Raw genomic sequence first — 23347 nt, forward strand, 5'->3', positions numbered from 1 at the left:
TTCAATATACTCTCCTATCATTCATAAAGTGACAGTGATCAGCAGCATTGCAAATCAGTGAATAGGTGGACTCTTTTTAAGCGAAAATGGAAGATATAAAAGATCTCAAGAAGAATGAGCGGCAGTTGCGGTCATCTATCAAAACCATAGCGAAATTCGTCCAAGGTTTTCGCAAAGAAGTGCATGAAAAACAGATCGACGTTCGTTTGGAAACGCTGGAGAATGCGATGCGGAAGTTTTATACCGTCCGACGTAAAATCGAAATGGCTATCGACGACGAGGACGAGAAGCCTGACACCAAAGAATCTGCGGAACAACGAGCGGAGCGTTTGGAAGCACTAGCGGCCCAGCGAGAGGAAGAATACGATGAAGCCATTCGGGTTGTAGAGGAGGAGTACTATGAAATTAAAACATCTCTCCTGGCCTTGCGATCCAGTGCAGATACAAATACTGTGCGGGCTACCAATGACGTCACATCAGCTGCAGCGCAACCGTGTTTCTCTAAGGTAAAGCTGCCCGATATTAAACTTCCGACATTCAGCGGCAAGGTAAAGGATTGGGTTACCTTTCGAGATACGTATCGGAGTTTAATACACAATAATCGTCAACTTGATGCTGTCGATAAGTTTACGTATCTACGATCGTCAGTCTCCGGTGATGCTCTTCAGGAGATTAATTCAGTTGCACTTTCGGCGGATAACTACGAAGTGGCTTGGCGCATGCTGGAAAAACGATTTGAAAACAAAAAGCTGATTGTGAAGGCGCATCTGGATGCTCTCTTTGCAATTGAGCCCATGCGAAAGGAAAGTTACGACGCTCTATGCTTCCTGATCAATGAATTTGACAGGAATTTATAAATGTTAGCTAAAATTGGGGAAGATTTTTCGAACTCGTCGACGATTTTTGCTCACATGGTGTATACACGTTTGGACTCAACCACGTTGCGGCACTGGGAGAGTCATCATAACTCAAAGGAAGTCCCGAAATACGAGATCCTGATTGAATTTCTTCGGGATCAATGCACAGTGTTGCAGTCGATTGCTCCAAGCAAATCTAGTACAGATGAGTCAAGGCGTCCACGACTGTCTGTGACACATACTGCTGTTCAGTCGTCGAGACGATGTTTGTTCTGTGGCGATTCGTTCCATTTGGTGTTCCAATGCAACAAATTCAAGTCCATGTCATTGAATCAACGTATGGAGGAGATGAATAAGAAACGGTTGTGTCGAAATTGCTTGTCCGCTGGACATTTTGCTGAGAATTGTTCCCGAGGTTCCTGTATACGATGCGGCAGAAAGCATCACACCCTCCTACATCACGAAAACGGAGTAAGCGTATCTAGTGCAACAAAACCATTCGTTCCAAAAGCGCAAGGTAGACCACCGACAGCAGGCCCACAACCACAACAACCGCAACACAAGCCACACGGTCAGACACAAACCACACTCACTCAAACACCAACAGAACAAAAAGCCACTACATCATATCCAGCTGTAAGCACAACCCCTCTTAACACTCACCCACGAAACACCACAGAACATCACACAACAACTACTCTTGAAGCCGTCGCTCAAGTTCCGTCATGTCAAGTTCTCATCTCCACTGCCATTGTGCGGGTGGAAGATCAATTTGGCAATATTTCGTTCGCTAGAACTTTGCTGGATTCGTGTTCCGAACTCTGTTACATGACCAGTAAATTTTCGAAGAGACTAAAGCTCAGGGAATCACCCGCATTCCTGCAAGTACAAGGCATCGGCAATGGTAGCACTTCAGCTACTAAGTGCGTTGAAGCAAACATCCAGCCACGTCATCCCTCAATTTCATCGTTTGCGGAAAATATGAAGTTCTACGTTTTACCAAAGATTACCAACGCTATACCGATAAGCTCAGTTGAGATCGATCCTGGTCACCTTCCCCAAGAAATGGTATTGGCGGATCCATCGTACGGAAAACCCGGATCAGTCGATATGATCATTGGAGCTGAAATATACTTTGACTTGCTCACTGCCGGGAAGAAAAAGTTGAGTGAAGACGGCCCAACTCTCCAAGAAACCGTATTCGGTTGGGTGATATCAGGACGAGTTCCTAAGCAAGTTTCTCCGCGTACATGGACCTTCGTTAGTTCAACTGTGGATCTTCAAGAGTTGATCGCCAAGTTTTGGGAATTAGAGACCTGTTATGTGACCAGTACTCATTCCGTGGAAGAGACCGCATGTGAAGAACTGTTCGAGCGAACTACCGTGCGTGACGCTGAAGGTAGATTCGTCGTAAGTTTGCCTAAAAAGGAGAATGTGATCAGGGGCGGACTGGCCCACCGGGCAACCGGGCAAATGCCCGGTGGGCCCCAGTAAAATTTTCGTTGTTACACAAAATGAGATTTTGAAATGAGATGATTGAAAATTCAGCTTCAAATGGGACTATTAGGGCCCCGAACTTTAAACCAAAATTTTTCTTTCAATTAAACTTTTTCCATGACTCACGAATGTTCGATTGTTAGGGCCCCATGATTCATGAAATCAACCGATTTGATGATTGAAGATTAAAAATTCAGCTTCGAATGGGACTGTTGGGGCCCCGAACTTTCCAAAATTTCTATTTCAAGTAAACTTTTTCTATGGCTCACGAATGTTCGATTGCTGGGGCCCCATGATTTATGAAATCAGCCGATTTGATGATTGAAAATTCAGCTTCAAATGGGACTGTTGGAGCCCCGAAGTTTAAACAAAAATTTCGCTTTCAATTAAACTTTTTCTATGACTCATGAATATTCGATTGTTAGGGCCCCATGATTCATGAAATCAACCGATTTGATGATTGAAGATTAAAAATTCAGCTTCGAATGGGGCTGTTGGGGCCCCGAACTTTCCAAAATTTCTATTTCAAGTAAACTTTTTCCATGACTCACGAATGTTCGATTGCTGGGGCCCCATGATTTATGAAATCAGCCGATTTGATGATTGAAAATTCAGCTTCAAGTGGGACTGTTGGAGCCCCGAAGTTTAAACCAAAATTTCTCTTTCAATTAAACTTTTTCTATGACTCACGAAAGTTCGATTGCTAGGGCCCCATGATTTATGAAATCAACCGATTTGATGATTGAAAATTCAGCTTCAAATAGGACTGTTGGGGCCCTGAACTTTCCAAAATTTCTATTTCAAGTAAACTTTTTCTACGACTCACGAAAGTTCGATTGCTGGGGCCCCATGATTTATGAAATCAACCGATTTGATGATTGAAAATTCAGCTTCAAATAGGATTGTTGGGGCCCTGAACTTTCCAAAATTTCTATTTCAAGTAAACTTTTTCTACGACTCACGAAAGTTCGATTGCTGGGGCCCCATGATTTATGAAATCAACCGATTTGATGATTGAAAATTCAGCCTCAAATAGGATTGTTGGGGCCCCGAGCTTTAAACCAAAATTTCTCTTTCAATTAAACTTTTTCTATGACTCACGAAAGTTCGATTGCTGGGGCCCCATGATTTATGAAATCAACCGATTTGATGATTGAAAATTCAGCTTCAAATGGGGCTATTAGGGCCCCGAACTTTAAACCAAAATTTCTCTTTCAATTAAACTTTTTCCATGACTCACGAATGTTCGATTGTTAGGGCCCCATGATTTATGAAATCAACCGATTTGATGATTGACAATTCAGCTTCAAATAGGACTGTTGGGGCCCCGAACTTCAAACCAAAATTTCTCTTTCAATTAAACTTTTTCTATGACTCACGAAAGTTCGAATGCTGGGGCCCCATGATTTATGAAATCAACCGATTTGATGATTGAAAATTCAGCTTCAAATGGGACTATAAGGGCCCCGAACTTTAAACCAAAATTTCTCTTTCAATTAAACTTTTTCCATGACTCACGAATATTCGATTGCTGGGGCCCCATGATTCATGAAATCAACCGATTTGATGATTGAAAATTCAGCTTCAAATAGGATTGTTGGGGCCCTGAACTTTCCAAAATTTCTATTTCAAGTAAACTTTTTCTACGACTCACGAAAGTTCGATTGCTGGGGCCCCATGATTTATGAAATCAACCGATTTGATGATTGAAAATTCAGCCTCAAATAGGATTGTTGGGGCCCCGAGCTTTAAACCAAAATTTTTCTTTCAATTAAACTTTTTCCATGACTCACGAATGTTCGATTGTTAGGGCCCCATGATTCATGAAATCAACCGATTTGATGATTGAAGATTAAAAATTCAGCTTCGAACGGGACTGTTGGGGCCCCGAACTTTCCAAAATTTCTATTTCAAGTAAACTTTTTCTATGACTCACGAATGTTCGATTGCTGGGGCCCCATGATTTATGAAATCAGCCGATTTGATGATTGAAAATTCAGCTTCAAATGGGACTGTTGGAGCCCCGAAGTTTAAACCAAAATTTCGCTTTCAATTAAACTTTTTCTATGACTCATGAATGTTCGATTGTTAGGGCCCCATGATTCATGAAATCAACCGATTTGATGGTTGAAGATTAAAAATTCAGCTTCGAATGGGACTGTTGGGGCCCCGAACTTTCCAAAATTTCTATTTCAAGTAAACTTTTTCTATGACTCACGAATGTTCGATTGCTGGGGCCCCATGATTTATGAAATCAGCCGATTTGATGATTGAAAATTCAGCTTCAAATGGGACTGTTGGAGCCCCGAACTTTAAACCAAAATTTCTCTTTCAATTAAACTTTTTCCATGACTCACGAATGTTCGATTGTTAGGGCCCCATGATTTATGAAATCAACCGATTTGATGATTGAAAATTCAGCTTCAAATAGGACTGTTGGGGCCCTGAACTTTCCAAAATTTCTATTTCAAGTAAACTTTTTCTACGACTCACGAAAGTTCGATTGCTGGGGCCCCATGATTTATGAAATCAACCGATTTGATGATTGAAAATTCAGCCTCAAATAGGATTGTTGGGGCCCCGAGCTTTAAACCAAAATTTCTCTTTCAATTAAACTTTTTCTATGACTCACGAAAGTTCGATTGCTGGGGCCCCATGATTTATGAAATCAACCGATTTGATGATTGAAAATTCAGCTTCAAATGGGGCTATTAGGGCCCCGAACTTTAAACCAAAATTTCTCTTTCAATTAAACTTTTTCCATGACTCACGAATGTTCGATTGTTAGGGCCCCATGATTTATGAAATCAACCGATTTGATGATTGACAATTCAGCTTCAAATAGGACTGTTGGGGCCCCGAACTTCAAACCAAAATTTCTCTTTCAATTAAACTTTTTCTATGACTCACGAAAGTTCGATTGCTGGGGCCCCATGATTTATGAAATCAACCGATTTGATGATTGAAAATTCAGCTTCAAATGGGACTATTAGGGCCCCGAACTTTAAACCAAAATTTCTCTTTCAATTAAACTTTTTCCATGACTCACGAATATTCGATTGCTGGGGCCCCATGATTCATGAAATCAACCGATTTGATGATTGAAAATTCAGCTTCAAATAGGATTGTTGGGGCCCTGAACTTTCCAAAATTTCTATTTCAAGTAAACTTTTTCTACGACTCACGAAAGTTCGATTGCTGGGGCCCCATGATTTATGAAATCAACTGATTTGATGATTGAAAATTCAGCTTCAAATGGGGCTATTAGGGCCCCGAACTTTAAACCAAAATTTCTCTTTCAATTAAACTTTTTCCATGACTCACGAATATTCGATTGCTGGGGCCCCATGATTCATGAAATCAACCGATTTGATGATTGAAAATTCAGCCTCAAATAGGATTGTTGGGGCCCCGAGCTTTAAACCAAAATTTTTCTTTCAATTAAACTTTTTCCATGACTCACGAATGTTCGATTGTTAGGGCCCCATGATTCATGAAATCAACCGATTTGATGATTGAAGATTAAAAATTCAGCTTCGAACGGGACTGTTGGGGCCCCGAACTTTCCAAAATTTCTATTTCAAGTAAACTTTTTCTATGACTCACGAATGTTCGATTGCTGGGGCCCCATGATTTATGAAATCAACCGATTTGATGATTGAAAATTCAGCTTCAAATAGGACTGTTGGGGCCCTGAACTTTCCAAAATTTCTATTTCAAGTAAACTTTTTCTACGACTCACGAAAGTTCGATTGCTGGGGCCCCATGATTTATGAAATCAACCGATTTGATGATTGAAAATTCAGCCTCAAATAGGATTGTTGGGGCCCCGAGCTTTAAACCAAAATTTCTCTTTCAATTAAACTTTTTCTATGACTCACGAAAGTTCGATTGCTGGGGCCCCATGATTTATGAAATCAACCGATTTGATGATTGAAAATTCAGCTTCAAATGGGGCTATTAGGGCCCCGAACTTTAAACCAAAATTTCTCTTTCAATTAAACTTTTTCCATGACTCACGAATGTTCGATTGTTAGGGCCCCATGATTTATGAAATCAACCGATTTGATGATTGACAATTCAGCTTCAAATAGGACTGTTGGGGCCCCGAACTTCAAACCAAAATTTCTCTTTCAATTAAACTTTTTCTATGACTCACGAAAGTTCGATTGCTGGGGCCCCATGATTTATGAAATCAACCGATTTGATGATTGAAAATTCAGCTTCAAATGGGACTATTAGGGCCCCGAACTTTAAACCAAAATTTCTCTTTCAATTAAACTTTTTCCATGACTCACGAATATTCGATTGCTGGGGCCCCATGATTCATGAAATCAACCGATTTGATGATTGAAAATTCAGCTTCAAATAGGATTGTTGGGGCCCTGAACTTTCCAAAATTTCTATTTCAAGTAAACTTTTTCTACGACTCACGAAAGTTCGATTGCTGGGGCCCCATGATTTATGAAATCAACCGATTTGATGATTGAAAATTCAGCTTCAAATGGGGCTATTAGGGCCCCGAACTTTAAACCAAAATTTCTCTTTCAATTAAACTTTTTCCATGACTCACGAATATTCGATTGCTGGGGCCCCATGATTCATGAAATCAACCGATTTGATGATTGAAAATTCAGCCTCAAATAGGATTGTTGGGGCCCCGAGCTTTAAACCAAAATTTTTCTTTCAATTAAACTTTTTCCATGACTCACGAATGTTCGATTGTTAGGGCCCCATGATTCATGAAATCAACCGATTTGATGATTGAAGATTAAAAATTCAGCTTCGAACGGGACTGTTGGGGCCCCGAACTTTCCAAAATTTCTATTTCAAGTAAACTTTTTCTATGACTCACGAATGTTCGATTGCTGGGGCCCCATGATTTATGAAATCAACCGATTTGATGATTGAAAATTCAGCTTCAAATGGGACTGTTGGAGCCCCGAACTTTAAACCAAAATTTCTCTTTCAATTAAACTTTTTCCATGACTCACGAATGTTCGATTGTTAGGGCCCCATGATTTATGAAATCAACCGATTTGATGATTGAAAATTCAGCTTCAAATAGGACTGTTGGGGCCCTGAACTTTCCAAAATTTCTATTTCAAGTAAACTTTTTCTACGACTCACGAAAGTTCGATTGCTGGGGCCCCATGATTTATGAAATCAACCGATTTGATGATTGAAAATTCAGCTTCAAATAGGATTGTTGGGGCCCTGAACTTTCCAAAATTTCTATTTCAAGTAAACTTTTTCTACGACTCACGAAAGTTCGATTGCTGGGGCCCCATGATTTATGAAATCAACCGATTTGATGATTGAAAATTCAGCCTCAAATAGGATTGTTGGGGCCCCGAGCTTTAAACCAAAATTTCTCTTTCAATTAAACTTTTTCTATGACTCACGAAAGTTCGATTGCTGGGGCCCCATGATTTATGAAATCAACCGATTTGATGATTGAAAATTCAGCTTCAAATGGGGCTATTAGGGCCCCGAACTTTAAACCAAAATTTCTCTTTCAATTAAACTTTTTCCATGACTCACGAATGTTCGATTGTTAGGGCCCCATGATTTATGAAATCAACCGATTTGATGATTGAAAATTCAGCTTCAAATAGGACTGTTGGGGCCCCGAACTTCAAACCAAAATTTCTCTTTCAATTAAACTTTTTCTATGACTCACGAAAGTTCGATTGCTGGGGCCCCATGATTTATGAAATCAACCGATTTGATGATTGAAAATTCAGCATCAAATGGGACTATTAGGGCCCCGAACTTTAAACCAAAATTTCTCTTTCAATTAAACTTTTTCCATGACTCACGAATATTCGATTGCTGGGGCCCCATGATTTATGAAATCAACCGATTTGATGATTGAAAATTCAGCTTCAAACAGGATTGTTGGGGCCCTGAACTTTCCAAAATTTCTATTTCAAGTAAACTTTTTCTACGACTCACGAAAGTTCGATTGCTGGGGCCCAATGATTTATGAAATCAACCGATTTGATGATTGAAAATTCAGCCTCAAATAGGATTGTTGGGGCCCCGAGCTTTAAACCAAAATTTTTCTTTCAATTAAACTTTTTCTATGACTCACGAATATTCGATTGCTGAGGCCCCATGATTCATGAAATCAACCGATTTGATGATTGAAAATTCAGCTTCAAATGGGACTGTTGGTGCCCGAACGTTTAGCCAAAATTTCTATTTCAATTAAAGTATTCTATGACTCACGAATGTTCGATTGCTGGGGCCCCATGATTCATGAAATCATTTAAGTTGAGCTGTTGGGGTCCAAGCTCCGAAAATATTACCAGCTTCAATTCTGAGTATTTAAAATTAGAATTAGTATTTCATCCGCAGTTATTTGACTACTTATAAATATTCAACTGTCGGCTTAAGCTCCATACTCAGTTTACTTCAGTGGCGACGGTCCGTTATAGATCCTGCGCCGAATGAATTATGATCCTACCTTTCTTCAAACCTCTCGAACACCAGCTGAACGTGCATCATCCTCGATAGCACACATCTATAAGTGCGATGTCTACTCCGAAGTCTACGGCCTCTTCTTGATTCTCTACTTACAATAATTTTGGCTCCTCTTTCGACGGGCCTTCTAGACACGGGACCAATCCAGCGCAGACTGCCACACTGTGCTATCTTCATTGTAACAGCATATTTGCATTCTTAAGATAATTCGTGGTTCATGCGTCTGCGATACACTCCATTTTGGATTTTGCCAAATTTTACGCTAAAACCCCAAGCATTCGTCGATCAGCTTCTTTTAGCGTCCATGATTCATGTCCGTAAAGGGCCACCGAGAGGATTAGTGTTCTCTAGAGCGTCTGTTTTACGCGAATTTGCAAGCTACGGGACTTCAGCTACAAAATGTAATGCCTGCGTAAAGGTCAATTCGCAACTGTAATTAGTCGTTTTATTTTGCGACTTACATTGTTGTCACATATCACGAGCATACCAAAATGTATTCAGTTCCTCTTCGACACCAACACCATTTGGATTTCCACGCCATGTACCGTGACCGCACATAATTACGATCAGCTCCTAATTCCGATCACTCAACTTAAATAGCCAAGTTTTAGAAAATTGAGCACAAATCTGCAGTAAATGAGCATGCTCAGTCATTGTGCTATGTGTTTATGTGTCAGTTGTTGAAAAATGACTGCCTTTGGGGCATGGTGACTTCAAAATAAATTAAATTCGACAGGCAGTAGCAAAAACCACCATCAAAATATATTTTCTTAGCCGAAGTGCTAAGCGCACGATCAAATTTGGTAAGATCATAGCAGTGTGGAAACGTATTACCTTCTTCGGTATTCTATAATACCAAGTAGATACAGGCATATATAACCGTTCTATATCAAATTTGGCTGAAAATATGCGGAATTTATTCCATTAAAGTGATTGATCGGAATCATGAACATAACTTTTTTTTCTGCTTTTAATTCCGATCACTATACAATAGCTATAAATTCGCAAAATGCATGCTAACGTAGCTGCTATTTGGATTTTAGGATTATTCGCAACATGATAACATGGTAGGATTATTGAAATTTTTTGACGTAGAACTACGTTTTACAGCAGGGTGTCACTCCAAAATTTGGAGTCAAACCAACGTCACGACAGAATGAAAGATGTATGGCTTTCTTGAAAAGATTGTTTTTCAATCGATAAATGGTTAAAATTATCGAAAACTAAAGCTAAACGAAACGAAAACTATAGCTCAAATTTTTCCATATATTTTCCGAAGGATAGTCCTGCTTCCCAGACAAGACAGCTGTGGCTGCTGCTGCTTCAAGACAGAGAAGTGAAATAAACTTGGATGTTTTTATGCTTACTACAAAGCACAGTAAAGCGTAGATGCTACTTTCCAATTTGGAATTTTGACCTTCTGTTTTTATACGGCAGACTTCGCAGCCACCTGAAAGAGTACAAGACAATTGTAGGACTGGTGCCACAAATCCTTTGACTCTTACCACCTTTTTCAGTAGAGATTCGAACATGCGACGTGTAGCTTATTAGACCAGTGCCGTACCATGAAGCCAGCTGAAAGGTTCAGACCACTGAAGGCCTACTGAAAGACTCAGACTCTAACGCTGCAAACAAGCGATAGCAACAATGCAGTTATGGACTATCTCATTATGCCTGTTCTCTTATTATAACAAAATATATTATTAACAAAGTTCTAGGAGAAAACTTAAGTCCTCAATTAAATTTTCTCCTAGAACTTTGTTAATAGCTGGATGCGTGAGGCAAATTTCTATACTGAAATACTGGCACTGGTAAAAATATTCGTTTTTAATATAAAAAATAACTCACCTACCAAAAATACGATACAATTTATTAAGCGTGATAATATTACTATTATGCTGCTTGTTTTATCTCACATTACGCAATTTTACGCTACACCTATATCAAAATGGTGTAAAACGTTTTCTTTAATATTCGAGGTTTCTTCACGAAAACCAGCCTAACGTAGTTCTACGCCAACTTCGCGATCATGTCTGGAACACAATCTTTCTGGTTTGATTTTTACTATTATTAATGAACAAAACATGAAAACGTCAAATGTGGCCTAATTTTACTGTAATTGTAACAGTTGAACGAAGATAGAAGGGAAATGTTTCATATTTCGCCCTCGAGTACACAAATTTTATGAATATTAATCTAATGATAATAATGATCATTAACGCAAGTAGAAGATGTCTGGTAGGGAGATTGTCGTTAGACTTTATAAACGCAAAACATTTCAGACCCATTTGGTATAAGTTGACAATCGTTTTATACTTTAACAGCTCATCATGTCGTGATCGGAATTAGATACATCTGTGATCGGAATTAGAACCACCCCTTAAAATTGATGATCGGAATTAGGTGCACTGATATATCATACTTTGATGCATTTTTTGTAACTTTCGGTAAATGATTGCTTAAGACACATACCATGTAAATAAATGTCAAAGCTTTATTTTGCGGTGAGGTTTTAAAGTTGAATCATGCCTTAGGTGATCGGAATTAGGTGCTTTCACGGTACTTCGTTTTGGCGGTGTTAATGTTAAGTCCCAATTTCTCAATAAATGACCTAAAGGCTTCTTTCGCTGATCTACTTTTGATTTTGGTATATCGACGTTATCCGCAAAATCAAAAAGCACGTGAGGTCTCATCTGCTATTCTGACTCATAATTTTTACTTATCCAGCGTCACACGAATCAACGTAACTAGTCCTGTGGGAAAACCATGTCCTAGCGTTAACTGTTACAGCTCATTTCGTTTGACTGAATCGTATGCCGCCTTGAAATCCATAAAAATATTATGAGTCTGCAAGTTGTACTCGCGGAACTCGTTAGTTACTAGACGCATGGTAAATATCTGATCCATCGTGAAGCGACCCTCATGAAAACCAGCTTGATACTCGCCAACGAAGAACTCAGCTAACGGACTCAGTCTAAAACACAGAATAGGGAGAGCACCTTATAGGCAAAATTGAGTAACGTAATGCCTCGATAGTTTTTACTCTCATGTCGTTGTCCGTTTTTAAAATTATGGGAAATGAGGCCAATCAACCACTCTTCCGATATTTATTTTCCTTCCATATTCTGTTCCTGACAATGAGGTGGCGCTCGCTCCCCGTTTTTAGAAGTTCAGCCAGGATACCATCCTTTACAGCAACCTTACCGTTTTTCAGCTCACTGATTGCTCTTTTGGCCTCCTCCTGTGTTGGCGGTTCCACAGTTTGGCCTTCGCTCAAAATTCTTATCCTGTAGCTGCTGATCTTCGTGTTTACTTCTCTATTCAACAGCGTCTGAAAATACTCTTCCACCTGGCTGCTACCGTCGTTTGGTCAGTAAGCAGGTTGCCAGCACTATCATTGCACATCACAGGCATGGCAAAATTCTTGCACCTGACCGTTTTGTGGAAACTCCGTGTGTCGTTGCTGACGAACCTCTCCTCTGGACTGGCGAGCACGTGCTCTTCGTACTGGCGTTTTTATACGGTGGGTTCTTTTTTCCGCAGCTCTACCAGGATGAACCAAAAAGATTCGCGCAGAGTCTCGGGCATTCCGCACATTGAAATCGTGTGAAGAAATTCTAGGATTCGCACAGAATACCTTGCTTATAGAAGCTTGATTCTTATAGGAGAATCCAAGAGTTGAATCCCAGGGATAGCTATAACTCGGCACGGGAATCGCCTGCACTATGAACTGTTCTGTTCTGACGTGTAGACGCAGTAAGCTACTCATATATATTGAACTATTGACATCATATCATTTATCACGCAAATCAAATCAAATGTTCACGCTGCGGCAGATCCTCCAAAAAGTCCATGAATAGAGAATTCAACGGACAATTATTTCATTGATTTCAAAGTTGCGTATGATACCTTCGACCGTAAAATCATGGCCATTCTAACCTCGCAGGGGACTTTATCAACGTAATGGTTCCTTATGTGGGCTGTTCAACATGCCGTTACAGGATGTAATCAAAGGAGCAACACACAGGCACAATCTTCAGCAAATCTAGTTAGTTCGTCTGTTTTCCCAATAAAATGTATATTGTCGATAGAACAGAATCTGGGGTGGTGGCTGAACAAACTAAAACTCAAAGCAGCGAAGATTGGGTTGAAGAAAAATGCGTCAAAACTCAAGTACCGTGAACCGATAATATGACGCACTTGCTAAAAGCTGGTAACTCGGTTCTAATAACGACTGAGTTTGTTTTGTTTCGAGCATCGAGCCGCTATGCTGCCCGTTCTCCCGATACTCGACACTCGACAATGCCTGAGTCGAGTCGAGTTGCGCGACATGACTTACAAAATAGAGCCCATATTCATTCGATTTACTGTCCTTGTAACGCGCCTTGTCTTTAGAGTAGATGTCTTTTTTTTGTGTTAATTTACTATCATGAGAATATTGCAAACTGGGGCCCCTAATATCAAAGGTCCGGTGGGCCCTTTGGCTCCCAGTCCGCCCCTGAATGTGATCCAGAAATTAGGAGAATCGAAAGCTATTGCACTGAAACGGTTCTCGAGCCTGGAGAAAAGGTTAGATGCGAATCATGAGCTGAAGGCGATGTACAAGGAGTTTATTCACGAGTATCAGCTGATGGGTCATATGAAGGAAGCACGCGACGATCCTTATCAGGAGCCCATTTACTACATGCCTCATCATGCCGTGTTGAAGCCAGACAGCACAACGACAAAACTTCGTGTTGTTTTCGACGGGTCGTGTCGCACATCGACTGGAGTCTCCCTAAATGATGCGTTAATGGTAGGCCCAGTGGTTCAGGATGACCTGTTTTCAATCATCACCCGTTTTCGTTTGCATCGCCTTGCTCTTGTCGCGGACGTTGCAAAAATGTATCGAATGGTACAAGTTCAACCTTCTGATCGGCATTTGCAGCGAATTCTCTGGAGAGATTCATCCGAAGATCCAGTGAAGTCATTTGAGCTCACAACCGTTACCTACGGCACTGCATCTGCGCCGTCGCGACAAAATGTCTCTCAACGCTAGGGAAAGGTTGCCACTCGACGCACCCTCTAGCTGCCAAGGTAATTCAAAAGGACTTCTATGTCGACGATATGCTGTCCGGAGCAGACAGTATCGAAGAAGCTAATCGACTCATGTCAGAGGTAATTGAGATTACCAATTCAGCTGGTTTTATCCTTAGAAAGTGGAATTCTAATTGCGCACAGCTACTTACTAAGCTTCCTAAACATCTAAGAGATGATCGAGCCACCCTGGAGCTGGACTCCTCTAGCTCTACCGTGAAGACTTTGGGACTCCGTTGGGATACCAATTTGGACAGTTTCTATTTCTGCTTTCCACAATGGTGGTCGAATGCATCAGCCTTCACAAAGCGAAGCATCCACTCAGACGCAGCATGCTTATTTGACCCGCTAGGCTTGGTGGGACCGGTAGTAGTACAGGCGAAAATAATCATTCAACAGTTATGGCAGTTGAAATGCGGTTGGGATGAACCATTGGATGAAACATTGCAAACAATTTGGAAGGAGTATAAACAAAATTTAATGGCCCTTGAGTCACTGTCAGTTCCTCGGTGGATCGGCTTTACTAACGATTGTTCGGAAATTCAGCTACACGGGTTTTGCGATGCTTCAGAGGTGGCCTACGGAGCATGTTCATATCTGCGTTGTACCGCATCGGATGGGACTGTGTCAGTACGTCTCATCACGTCGAAGTCGAGAATAGCACCGCTAGAGAATCTGAAAGCCAAGAAGAAGAAGGTAACAATTCCTCGGTTAGAACTATCATCCGCCTTGCTGCTTAGTCATCTGTACGAGAAGTTTTCCTCTAACGTTACGATCAAATCAACATTCTTTTGGACCGATTCCATGATCGTCAAACACTGGCTGGCATCGCAACCGTCAAGATGGCAAGTTTTTGTCGCTAATCGTGTGTCGGAGATACAACACATCACCAAAGGTGGCGCTTGGAACCACGTCCCCGGCATTGAGAACCCGGCAGATTTGATTTCCAGGGGAATGTCTCCAGCTGAATTACAATACCAACCTCTTTGGTTCCAAGGTCCACGATGGTTGGCTCAGAATCAAGAATATTGGCCGCGACCAGAAGAATCCATTCCAGAATCGTTCGAACCATCTCTCCTGGAAGAACGACCATCGCCAGCTTTCCCCGCTCAAGCTACTCCACCTAGCGAAATTTTCGGACTTAGATCGACATACTCAGAACTCATCAGACTGGTCGCACTACTCATCCGTTTCAAGCATAATTCGCAACCTAGCAACAGGCAATCTAGAAGAGATGGAAGCATTACACACGTGGAACTAGAACAAGCAACGCTGCTACTAGTCCACTTATCTCAGCAAGAGTGTTTTTCGGCAGAACTACTCAGCTTGATAAGGCAAGGTCATGTTCAAGAAAGCTCTTCTATCAAAGGTCTACGTCCTCAGCTTCCCGTTAATGGCATAATGTGCGTTGGCGGCCGGTTATCTCACGCCCCAGTTACTGAGTCTAGAAAACATCCATTCATCTTACACCACCATCACCCGCTCGCAATTTTGGTTATGCGACATTATCATCTGCGACTATTTCACGCCGGCCAGCAACTGCTGATTGCATCAGTTCGAGAGAAGTTTTGGCCAACTGCTATCCACAGTTTGGCTAAAAGGGTTATACATGAATGTGTCTCATGCTTCAAGAATAAACCTAAGGTCGTAGATCAACTAATGGCAGATCTTCCGTCCGAGCGAGTAACGCCATCATCACCGTTCTCAAAAGTGGGAGTAGACTATTGTGGTCCCTTCCTTATATCCTATCCTAACCGTCGGACCAGACCAGTAAAGTGTTATGTAGCGATATTCGTTTGTCTGGCGGTGAAAGCGGTTCACTTAGAACTCGTAGCAGATCTAACAACTCAAGCGTTCCTGGCTGCTCTGAGGCGTTTTACCGCGCGACGCGGAAAACCAAATCTAATCATGTGTGATAACGCTACAACATTTGTCGGTGCTAAGCGGGAACTATCTGAACTACATCGCTTATTTCTAAGTCAGCACTTCCAAGATGCTGCTGTCAGGGATGCCGGAAATGACAGCATTGAGTTCCGTTTCATTCCTCCTCGCACTCCGAACTTTGGTGGTCTGTGGGAGGCACAGGTGAAATCGTTCAAGAATCGCTTTCGTAAGACAATAGGACTTCGAACACTAAACATCGATGAAATGCAGACAGTTCTTGCTCAGATTGAAGCAATCCTCAACTCTCGTCCGATGACACCACTTAGCAGTGATCCAAATGATTTCCAGGCTCTCACGCCTGGACACTTCTTGGCGCAGCGTCCCATGACAGCAATCCCGGAACCAGATCTTCAAGATGTACCCGTTAATCGGCTATCTATGTGGCAACGTGCCCAATACTTCACTCAGCAACTATGGAAAAAGTGGTCCACGCAATATCTATCAGATCTTCATAATCGGACTAAATGGACCAAGCAGCGAGACAACGTGACAGTAGGAACAATGGTGCTGCTGAAAGATGAAAATTCACCTCCACTACGATGGAATCTGGCTCGAGTCGTCAAGGTTTTTCACGGCTCAGACGGCAACATCAGGGTTGTTACCGTACGTACAAAAGATGGATACTTCGACAGGGGAATTTCTAAGATATGCGTCCTCCCAATTCGGGACAACGCTCAGCAAGTCTCGGCAGATGGGAATTAAACCCACTGCTGCATCGGTGCGGAGGGCTCCCTAGTGAGTGCCTCCGCAGCCCAGTTAAGTTTTTGTTTTTATTTACATTTCAAAAAGCTCAAGGAATGTTTGTCTCCCATAGGGTATTCTGGCCCCGGTCATCCGGGCCATCTGAATCGTCATCTGAGGTCATCCACTCTACACAATCCGCAATCTACTATTCATGAAGAAACTCGAATCCGTCTCGTTTTATGCATGCATGTCAGTCTTGGTGAAGGAAATCGTTTGGTGGCTAGGCTGTATCAATCTCGGCGCATAAGGCGTCTGCATCAACTGTGAAGGTTTTTGCTATGTTACGAAATCAGCTAATCACATCATCTCATCGACAGTATCAAAGTTCAGCATTCTCAGGCAGTCCCCAAAGGGGAACTATGACATATCACACAATCACACGGTCTCGGACAATTGGTTGGCGTCGGGTCTGATCATCCCTACCCGTCAGTCTACGTCTGCGACTCGTCAAAAAGTTTAAAGTCATCCTCGAGAAATCTACATTACCTCAAGGCATCCCTCATCGTGAATCGATTGACAGGCGCCGTAAAAGCCCTGTGGGGTAAGTTGTTCCAGTTTACGACAAAATTCTTCTGTTTACTACATCCATCTCATCCCGAGGAAACCATCGACTGCATCACCATCTATTCATGACGTCAAGTACAACGAACCAAGCCGTATCAATGAAGGAAGAAGTCATGCGCTATCCAGTGCATTCGCAGCCATTCATATTTCGAAGTTTAACACATCATCCCCATCATTATCCGAAAGAACCAGAGTAAGCATCTGCATCTGTATATCGCAGGAGAGAACTACCGAGAGGGCTCGGTGTAAGCAACCTCATTAGCAACGATTAGATCTACCGAGAGGGCTCGGTGTCATCGATCTCAGCAGCTGTAGCAGCTGTCCCAGAAAGTGCAAGTGCACTCAAAGTGCATAATGAAGTCAAAACAATCATATCATTATATACTAAGAAGAATCGATTCGTACAGAAGAATATTAATATCAATCAAAATTGTATAGAGCATAAGAAAATTGAAACCCCTCTGGTTTCAAGGCGGCCGGCATGTTTATAAACGGTCCATTTAAGCAAATCTGATAACACGGATGTAATCCACAAAATTATCTCTCTCGCATCAAGCGATCGTTCTTATCAGTGTAGGGCAATATCGTACAAGCAGCAATCGATCGGCTTTGATCGTGCGCTATATTCACCACACTAAGCCACAGCAGCGTCCAGTCTGCTGGGCCAGTATCAGTTAAAATCATATCTTTGATCAAGTCGCATCGTTCTTATCTACTCGGTGTAGACAGAAGAGCTAATAAAATTCACTAAGTTAAAGTTCAAGTTTTCCCTCAAAAATAAAGTGTAGTTATTTCTTTAAGCCGGCAGTTTTAGACTTTCGTGTTCCGAAAACAGAACCGTCTCACGCGTGTGATATTTCAGTTTGGCGCTATCGAAGGCGCATCTTCTTTGCCTTAAATCCAATCGAGAACAATTATGCAGAGAGAAAAAAATATTTTAATTCAAAACACCAACGCTTTATTAAACCATTTGTCATAAAAAATAATATTTCGAATATGGCTTTGATGGTAGAGAATTGTATTAATGTAACAGCAAAGCCTTGGTGATAGATTCTGTTATCAAAACTTGACCCTGTTTTTATTCGACAGCCTTTGCAACCAGTTGTTGGAAGAGTATCTATGTTTAAATGTAATTTAACCCAAATAGCTAATTTGTTCACGCAAGTTTAAAATTAAAAGTTAATTAAATGTAAAGTATTTCCCAGAATACGTACAGTAAAAGTCAGTGTAGTATATAATCACTCACCTGTTTCCGTGGGCGAATTCCGCTCTGAAATTGTATTCAATTCGAAAAATTGGCAATTGGAAACAATATACCTAAGCACAAAGCCTCATTACCTGCCAAATAATGTATGAATAGCCTCCTGGCTGAATACGATTTCCTAATATTGTTTCATTTCAGAGTGAAAAATTATACAAGATATCAAGTTAACTATTAGAAATCCTTTACACTTGAAAATTGATTTTTTCTTCAATCACTTATAAAATCAGCAGCATAATTTTTCTTATTTTTAGAAAAAAAAAACACTTAGGTAGGTAGAACATTATGCATGGAATTAGCATTAGCACTCGCACCTGCATTTTGATGACAAAATGGTAAAATGACAACACAACACTAGCAGGTTTTTGTTGCAACACTTTTGGCCACTTTGACTGACAATCGCGGCGAGGTTTTCTTAATCTGAGGCCATCACAAAATACGTTATTGGATATGTATCGCGAAATAACAAAATTAAAATCACACGTCCGCGAAAAAACAACAAAATTTACAACAGACCGCACTGACGTTGACGTACCTGAACCCGAAGCAATCGGCAAACTATGTGATCATCTCTGAACCGCATGAGTTCCCAGCTTTTGACGTAGGACTACGTCTTACGGCAAGTTTTGAAACAGGGTGTCATTCCAAAAAATCGAAAAATGCGAGCGTCACGAAAAATGAAAGGTTTTGAGCGCTAATAGCTCAGCGGTTTTCCAATCGATTTTCAATATTCTTACACCAATCGATTGGAAAATCTTCTAAGAATTGACCCAAATAAAGAAAAGAGTGGATTCTTGATGTTGAACTATTGAAAAATTGAAAATAATGAACCTATGTTTTACCAGAATTCTCGCTTCGTGATTGGTTGTAGGAAATGACGTCATCAAAGTAGAAACGCGTTTCCACGCTTCGGCTTATAATTCAGTCAATTTTCAATAGATTTCCAAGATATTTACACCAATTGATCGGGAAATCGATTGAAAATATTTTTTCATATTTTCATAAATAGATTATTTATCGATTGAATTTGAAAAATTTTTGTTTTTGGATTGATTTTGAAAATTTGAATTATTTTCATATTTTTGCCTTCCCTCGTCAGTGCTTCCCTAGCACGGATGACAGAAATATATACGATATAAGCTATGGGTTAAGCTTCCTTATGATTGTATTGAATTTACGCCCTATAGTTTGTTGTTTGCCCTAAAATTGTTGATCTTCAGCTGTTGCTGCTTCCCACGGATAAGGCAACGAAGACATGCACATTCACTAAGAGAGGTGTTAGAGCTGGAGCACTCGTTTCGCTGCCGTGAAGGAACATCTGGCTGCTGAAGTTCTGGAATTGGGAGGACATGCTGCTCGCGACAACGAAACGATCAGAATTATCGTCACTTGCAGCTGGCCATCCGCAACAACGAACAGTTGAACAAATTGCTGTCCCGTGTCACCATTGCTATGAGAAGTGTTCCGAACATCCAAACTGTTTTGTTGCTGCCCAAGAAGACGGCGGAAAAGAAGGCTTAAATTTCCAACATATCATGTCGAAAACCCGTTCTTTTAAGAACGAAACATATGTTCATGAAGATTTGAGGAATTTTCACTCACTGATTTTAATTCTATTTAACTTAGATTGATCTGATTGTTCGTTTCTTATCAAATAATCGCTTGTTGCTGCTGAACGCTGGTTGCGCTAGTTGCAGCCAACAAATATACTAGCTCCAAGTAAATGTGTTCGGTCAAGCGTCAAAATAAATGAAATTGGATTTAATCAAATGAAAGAGTTTTAGTAACATCTTTTGCATCTTAGCAACACAAATTTATCCATCACCAATGCTACAGTAATAATACGTAGCGTAATTTTTCTTTGGTAGCTGGTAACTTTGCTCTTTTGTTCAGACTGAAATTGAAATGCTCTATTTTTTATTTCACGTAGATGATAGAATGAAGGACCATGAAAAATGGGTGTGGTCGTTTCTTGTCGCTTGCTCTGGTACATAATACGTGGTAAGCCGGCGAACAGCATTATTCAAACGCTAGCTGAGCTAGTGCCAACATCGTTTGCCAGGGCAAACGGGAGTCACGTTCGACTCGTGCACGTGTTCATCGGCGGCTGACCGTGTGACCGTGTGTTGGAGCTGAAGCACTCATTTCGCTGCCGTGATGGAATATCTGGCGACAGGAGTTCTGGAATTGGGAGGACATATGCTTCTCGCGACAACGAAACGATCAGAATTATCGTCACTTGCAGCTAGCCATCCGCAACAACGAAGAGTTGAACAAATTGCTGTCCCGTGTCACCATTGCTATGAGAAGTGTTCCGAACATCCAAACTGTTTTGTTGCTGCCCAAGAAGACGGAAAAGAAGGCTTAAATTTCCAGCATATCACGTCGAAAACCCGTTCTTTTAAGAACGAAACACATGTTCATGAAAATCTAAGGAATTTTCACTCACTGATTTTAATTCTATTTAATTTAGATTGATCTGATTGTTCGCTTCTTATCAAATAATTTTAACCGATCACCTCTCGCGCTTCTGTTCGCTTGTTGCTGGTGGTTTATTTCGTTGCCGTGATGGCACATCTAAACTGTTTTGTTGCTGCCCAAGAAGACGGAAAAGAAGGCTTAAATTTCCAGCATATCACGTCGAAATGCCGTTCTTTTAAGAACGAAACATATGTTCATGGAGATTTAAGGAATTTTCACTCCCTGATTTGAATTCTATTTAATTTAGATTGATCTAATTGTTTACTTCATATCAAATAATTTTAACCGATTTTAACCTCTCGTGCTTCTGTTCGCTTGTTGCTGGTTGAGTTGGCCGTCTCGGAAGGTACCAAAACAGCCAACAAATATTCCAGCTCCAAGTAAATGTGTTCGGTCAAGCGTCAAAATGAAGGAAACCATGGGTTTAATAAAATGAAAGAGATTTAGTAACATCTTTTGCATCTTCATGTAAGAATTTGTTCGTTCTTCAAAGAACGGTTTTCAGTAATTGATGAAACCTAGGAAACTTGGAACTTAGGGCTTTCCACTCGGTTTTCTTTAGCAACACAAATTTATTCATCACCAATGCTACAGTAATAATACGTAGCGTAATTTTTCTTTGGCAGCAAAAGGCGAACAGCTCACTGGTAACTTTGCTCTTTTGTTCAGCAGACTGAAATTGAAATGTTCTAGTTTATTTTACGTACATGATAGAATGAAGGACCATGAAAAATAGGTGTGGTCGATTCGATGGAGTTATGATAATCAAACAATCGGTCCTTTTAAGGGCCACACAAAGATTGAAGAGTTTATTATATTTTCTTGCCCAGTTAATACCATAATTATTATGGCATAACACAGGCAACGAGGGAAAAGTTGAATTTTTCGCCATTGCGGACGACCAACAAATGACGGAAATAAGTTTTCTGGTCACGGGCGACATTTTCTGCGACTTCCAAAACGTCTGCAGGTTGTAAATGCTTTATTAGTGTTCTTTTGTAAGCCGCAAAAAAGATGCGCGAAATTTCAACTTCTTGAAAACTCGCGCGTACCGTCTACCGATAACTAGAGGAAAAGCACTATTCAACGTAGAAACATATAAAAATTTATTTATTTTTTTATTTACTGGTTTAGTTACTGACCTGGTTTCGTTTTAATAAAATATATTCAATCAATTCATGGATATAACTTCAAAATCGGTTGAGGATTGAATATACACAATGTTTCTACTTTGATAAACGTTACGTTTACGTATGTAGCTTGTATACATGAAGATTATTACATACATGGATACATCCTACTATCGCTACAAAGAGACTTACGTGGTCCTACGTCACCTATGCGGTCGTGTCTTGTGCACAACCCCTCTGATTTTTTAAGTAGAAAATTGAAAGAATTTTTATTCTGTGCATGAATTTTCGATGAAACATTTGAATTTCTGGCAGCTCTACTTTGGCCGAATGCCGAGCATTTCATTTCTCCTGCTTTACATTGCACACACGCGCGATTGCTCTAGCACGTTTTTGTGTTGGTTCGTGTATGCATTGGTTCGAGCTTCGTTTCGAGCTGAATTTTTAAGAGAGCGCGTCCGACATGAAAAATCGAGCAAAGTCTGTCGGGCGGTTTTCGATCTGGGAAAGAATGGATTAAGGAATAAATCGATGTTTTATCTAAAGAGACAGAGAGAGTTTGACGTTACGTTATCACCAGCTTAGTCTTCTTGGCGAGAATTGGTTTGATATTCATTTCCGTTCACCGTTCGTTATCGTTTCCGATTACCGAATTCTTCCATCCTGTTTTCTATTCGGTCGTGATATTGCTATAGAATGAAAGGTGTTTTCCGTCGAAGTGCCTGATCGCAAAAATCAAACTGTTGGCCGTCGCGTATTCCAAAGTTGCAACGCTACGAGGCTCGCGATATCATAGAGTCCATGCTATATAAAACTAGTCGGGCAATCAAACAGATGGGTGGTCTCTCTTAGGAGAGAGGCGCGAAGCCACCTTGTTCGCTAAACTTTATGAGCTCTTGACCAAACTCGTGATTTTAGTCATGACCTTGAAATGCGGTCAGGCATATCGTTATCCGGGGCGAGATTGTGCCAAAAAAGCACATGTTTTTGTTCTTTAGCTCAGTATACACACAATTTAGGAACTAAGTTGATTTAAAACCTGTCAATATATACTAAATTGTTCAATTAACAACTATCGTAGAGATGGTTTAGTTACAATGAAACCTAATTTTACTGTAAGTGCATGAACTTTGGTACAATCTCACCCCTTCTAGGGGGTGACATTGTGCCAAAAACTTAAAGGTAGGCTGAAAACCTAAACAGTGAACATTAGCATGTTTATAAACAATACACATAAATATCAGCATAAAGTAGTTCATATGGGGCCGTCCATGAACTAAGCGGCTGAACTATTAGGGGCAGGG

The 23347-nt window shown here is 40.7% G+C and overlaps 2 protein-coding genes across 2 annotated transcripts; both read left to right on the top strand.

The window, feature by feature from the left end:
* The first annotated feature begins 1178 nt into the window (after positions 1-1178).
* LOC128740046 (uncharacterized) lies at positions 1179-13881 on the top strand. Its single transcript, XM_053835554.1, has 2 exons — positions 1179-2267; positions 13357-13881. The coding sequence occupies exons 1-2, from the start codon at positions 1179-1181 to the stop codon at positions 13879-13881; spliced, it is 1614 nt and encodes a 537-aa protein (XP_053691529.1).
* A 68-nt stretch (positions 13882-13949) lies between these two features.
* On the top strand, positions 13950-16565 carry LOC128740047 (uncharacterized). Its single transcript, XM_053835555.1, has one exon. The coding sequence runs from the start codon at positions 13950-13952 to the stop codon at positions 16563-16565; it is 2616 nt and encodes an 871-aa protein (XP_053691530.1).
* Positions 16566-23347: the final 6782 nt, after the last annotated feature.

This window comes from Sabethes cyaneus, chromosome 3, assembly GCF_943734655.1.
Source record: "Sabethes cyaneus chromosome 3, idSabCyanKW18_F2, whole genome shotgun sequence".
Lineage (NCBI taxonomy): Eukaryota > Metazoa > Arthropoda > Insecta > Diptera > Culicidae > Sabethes > Sabethes cyaneus.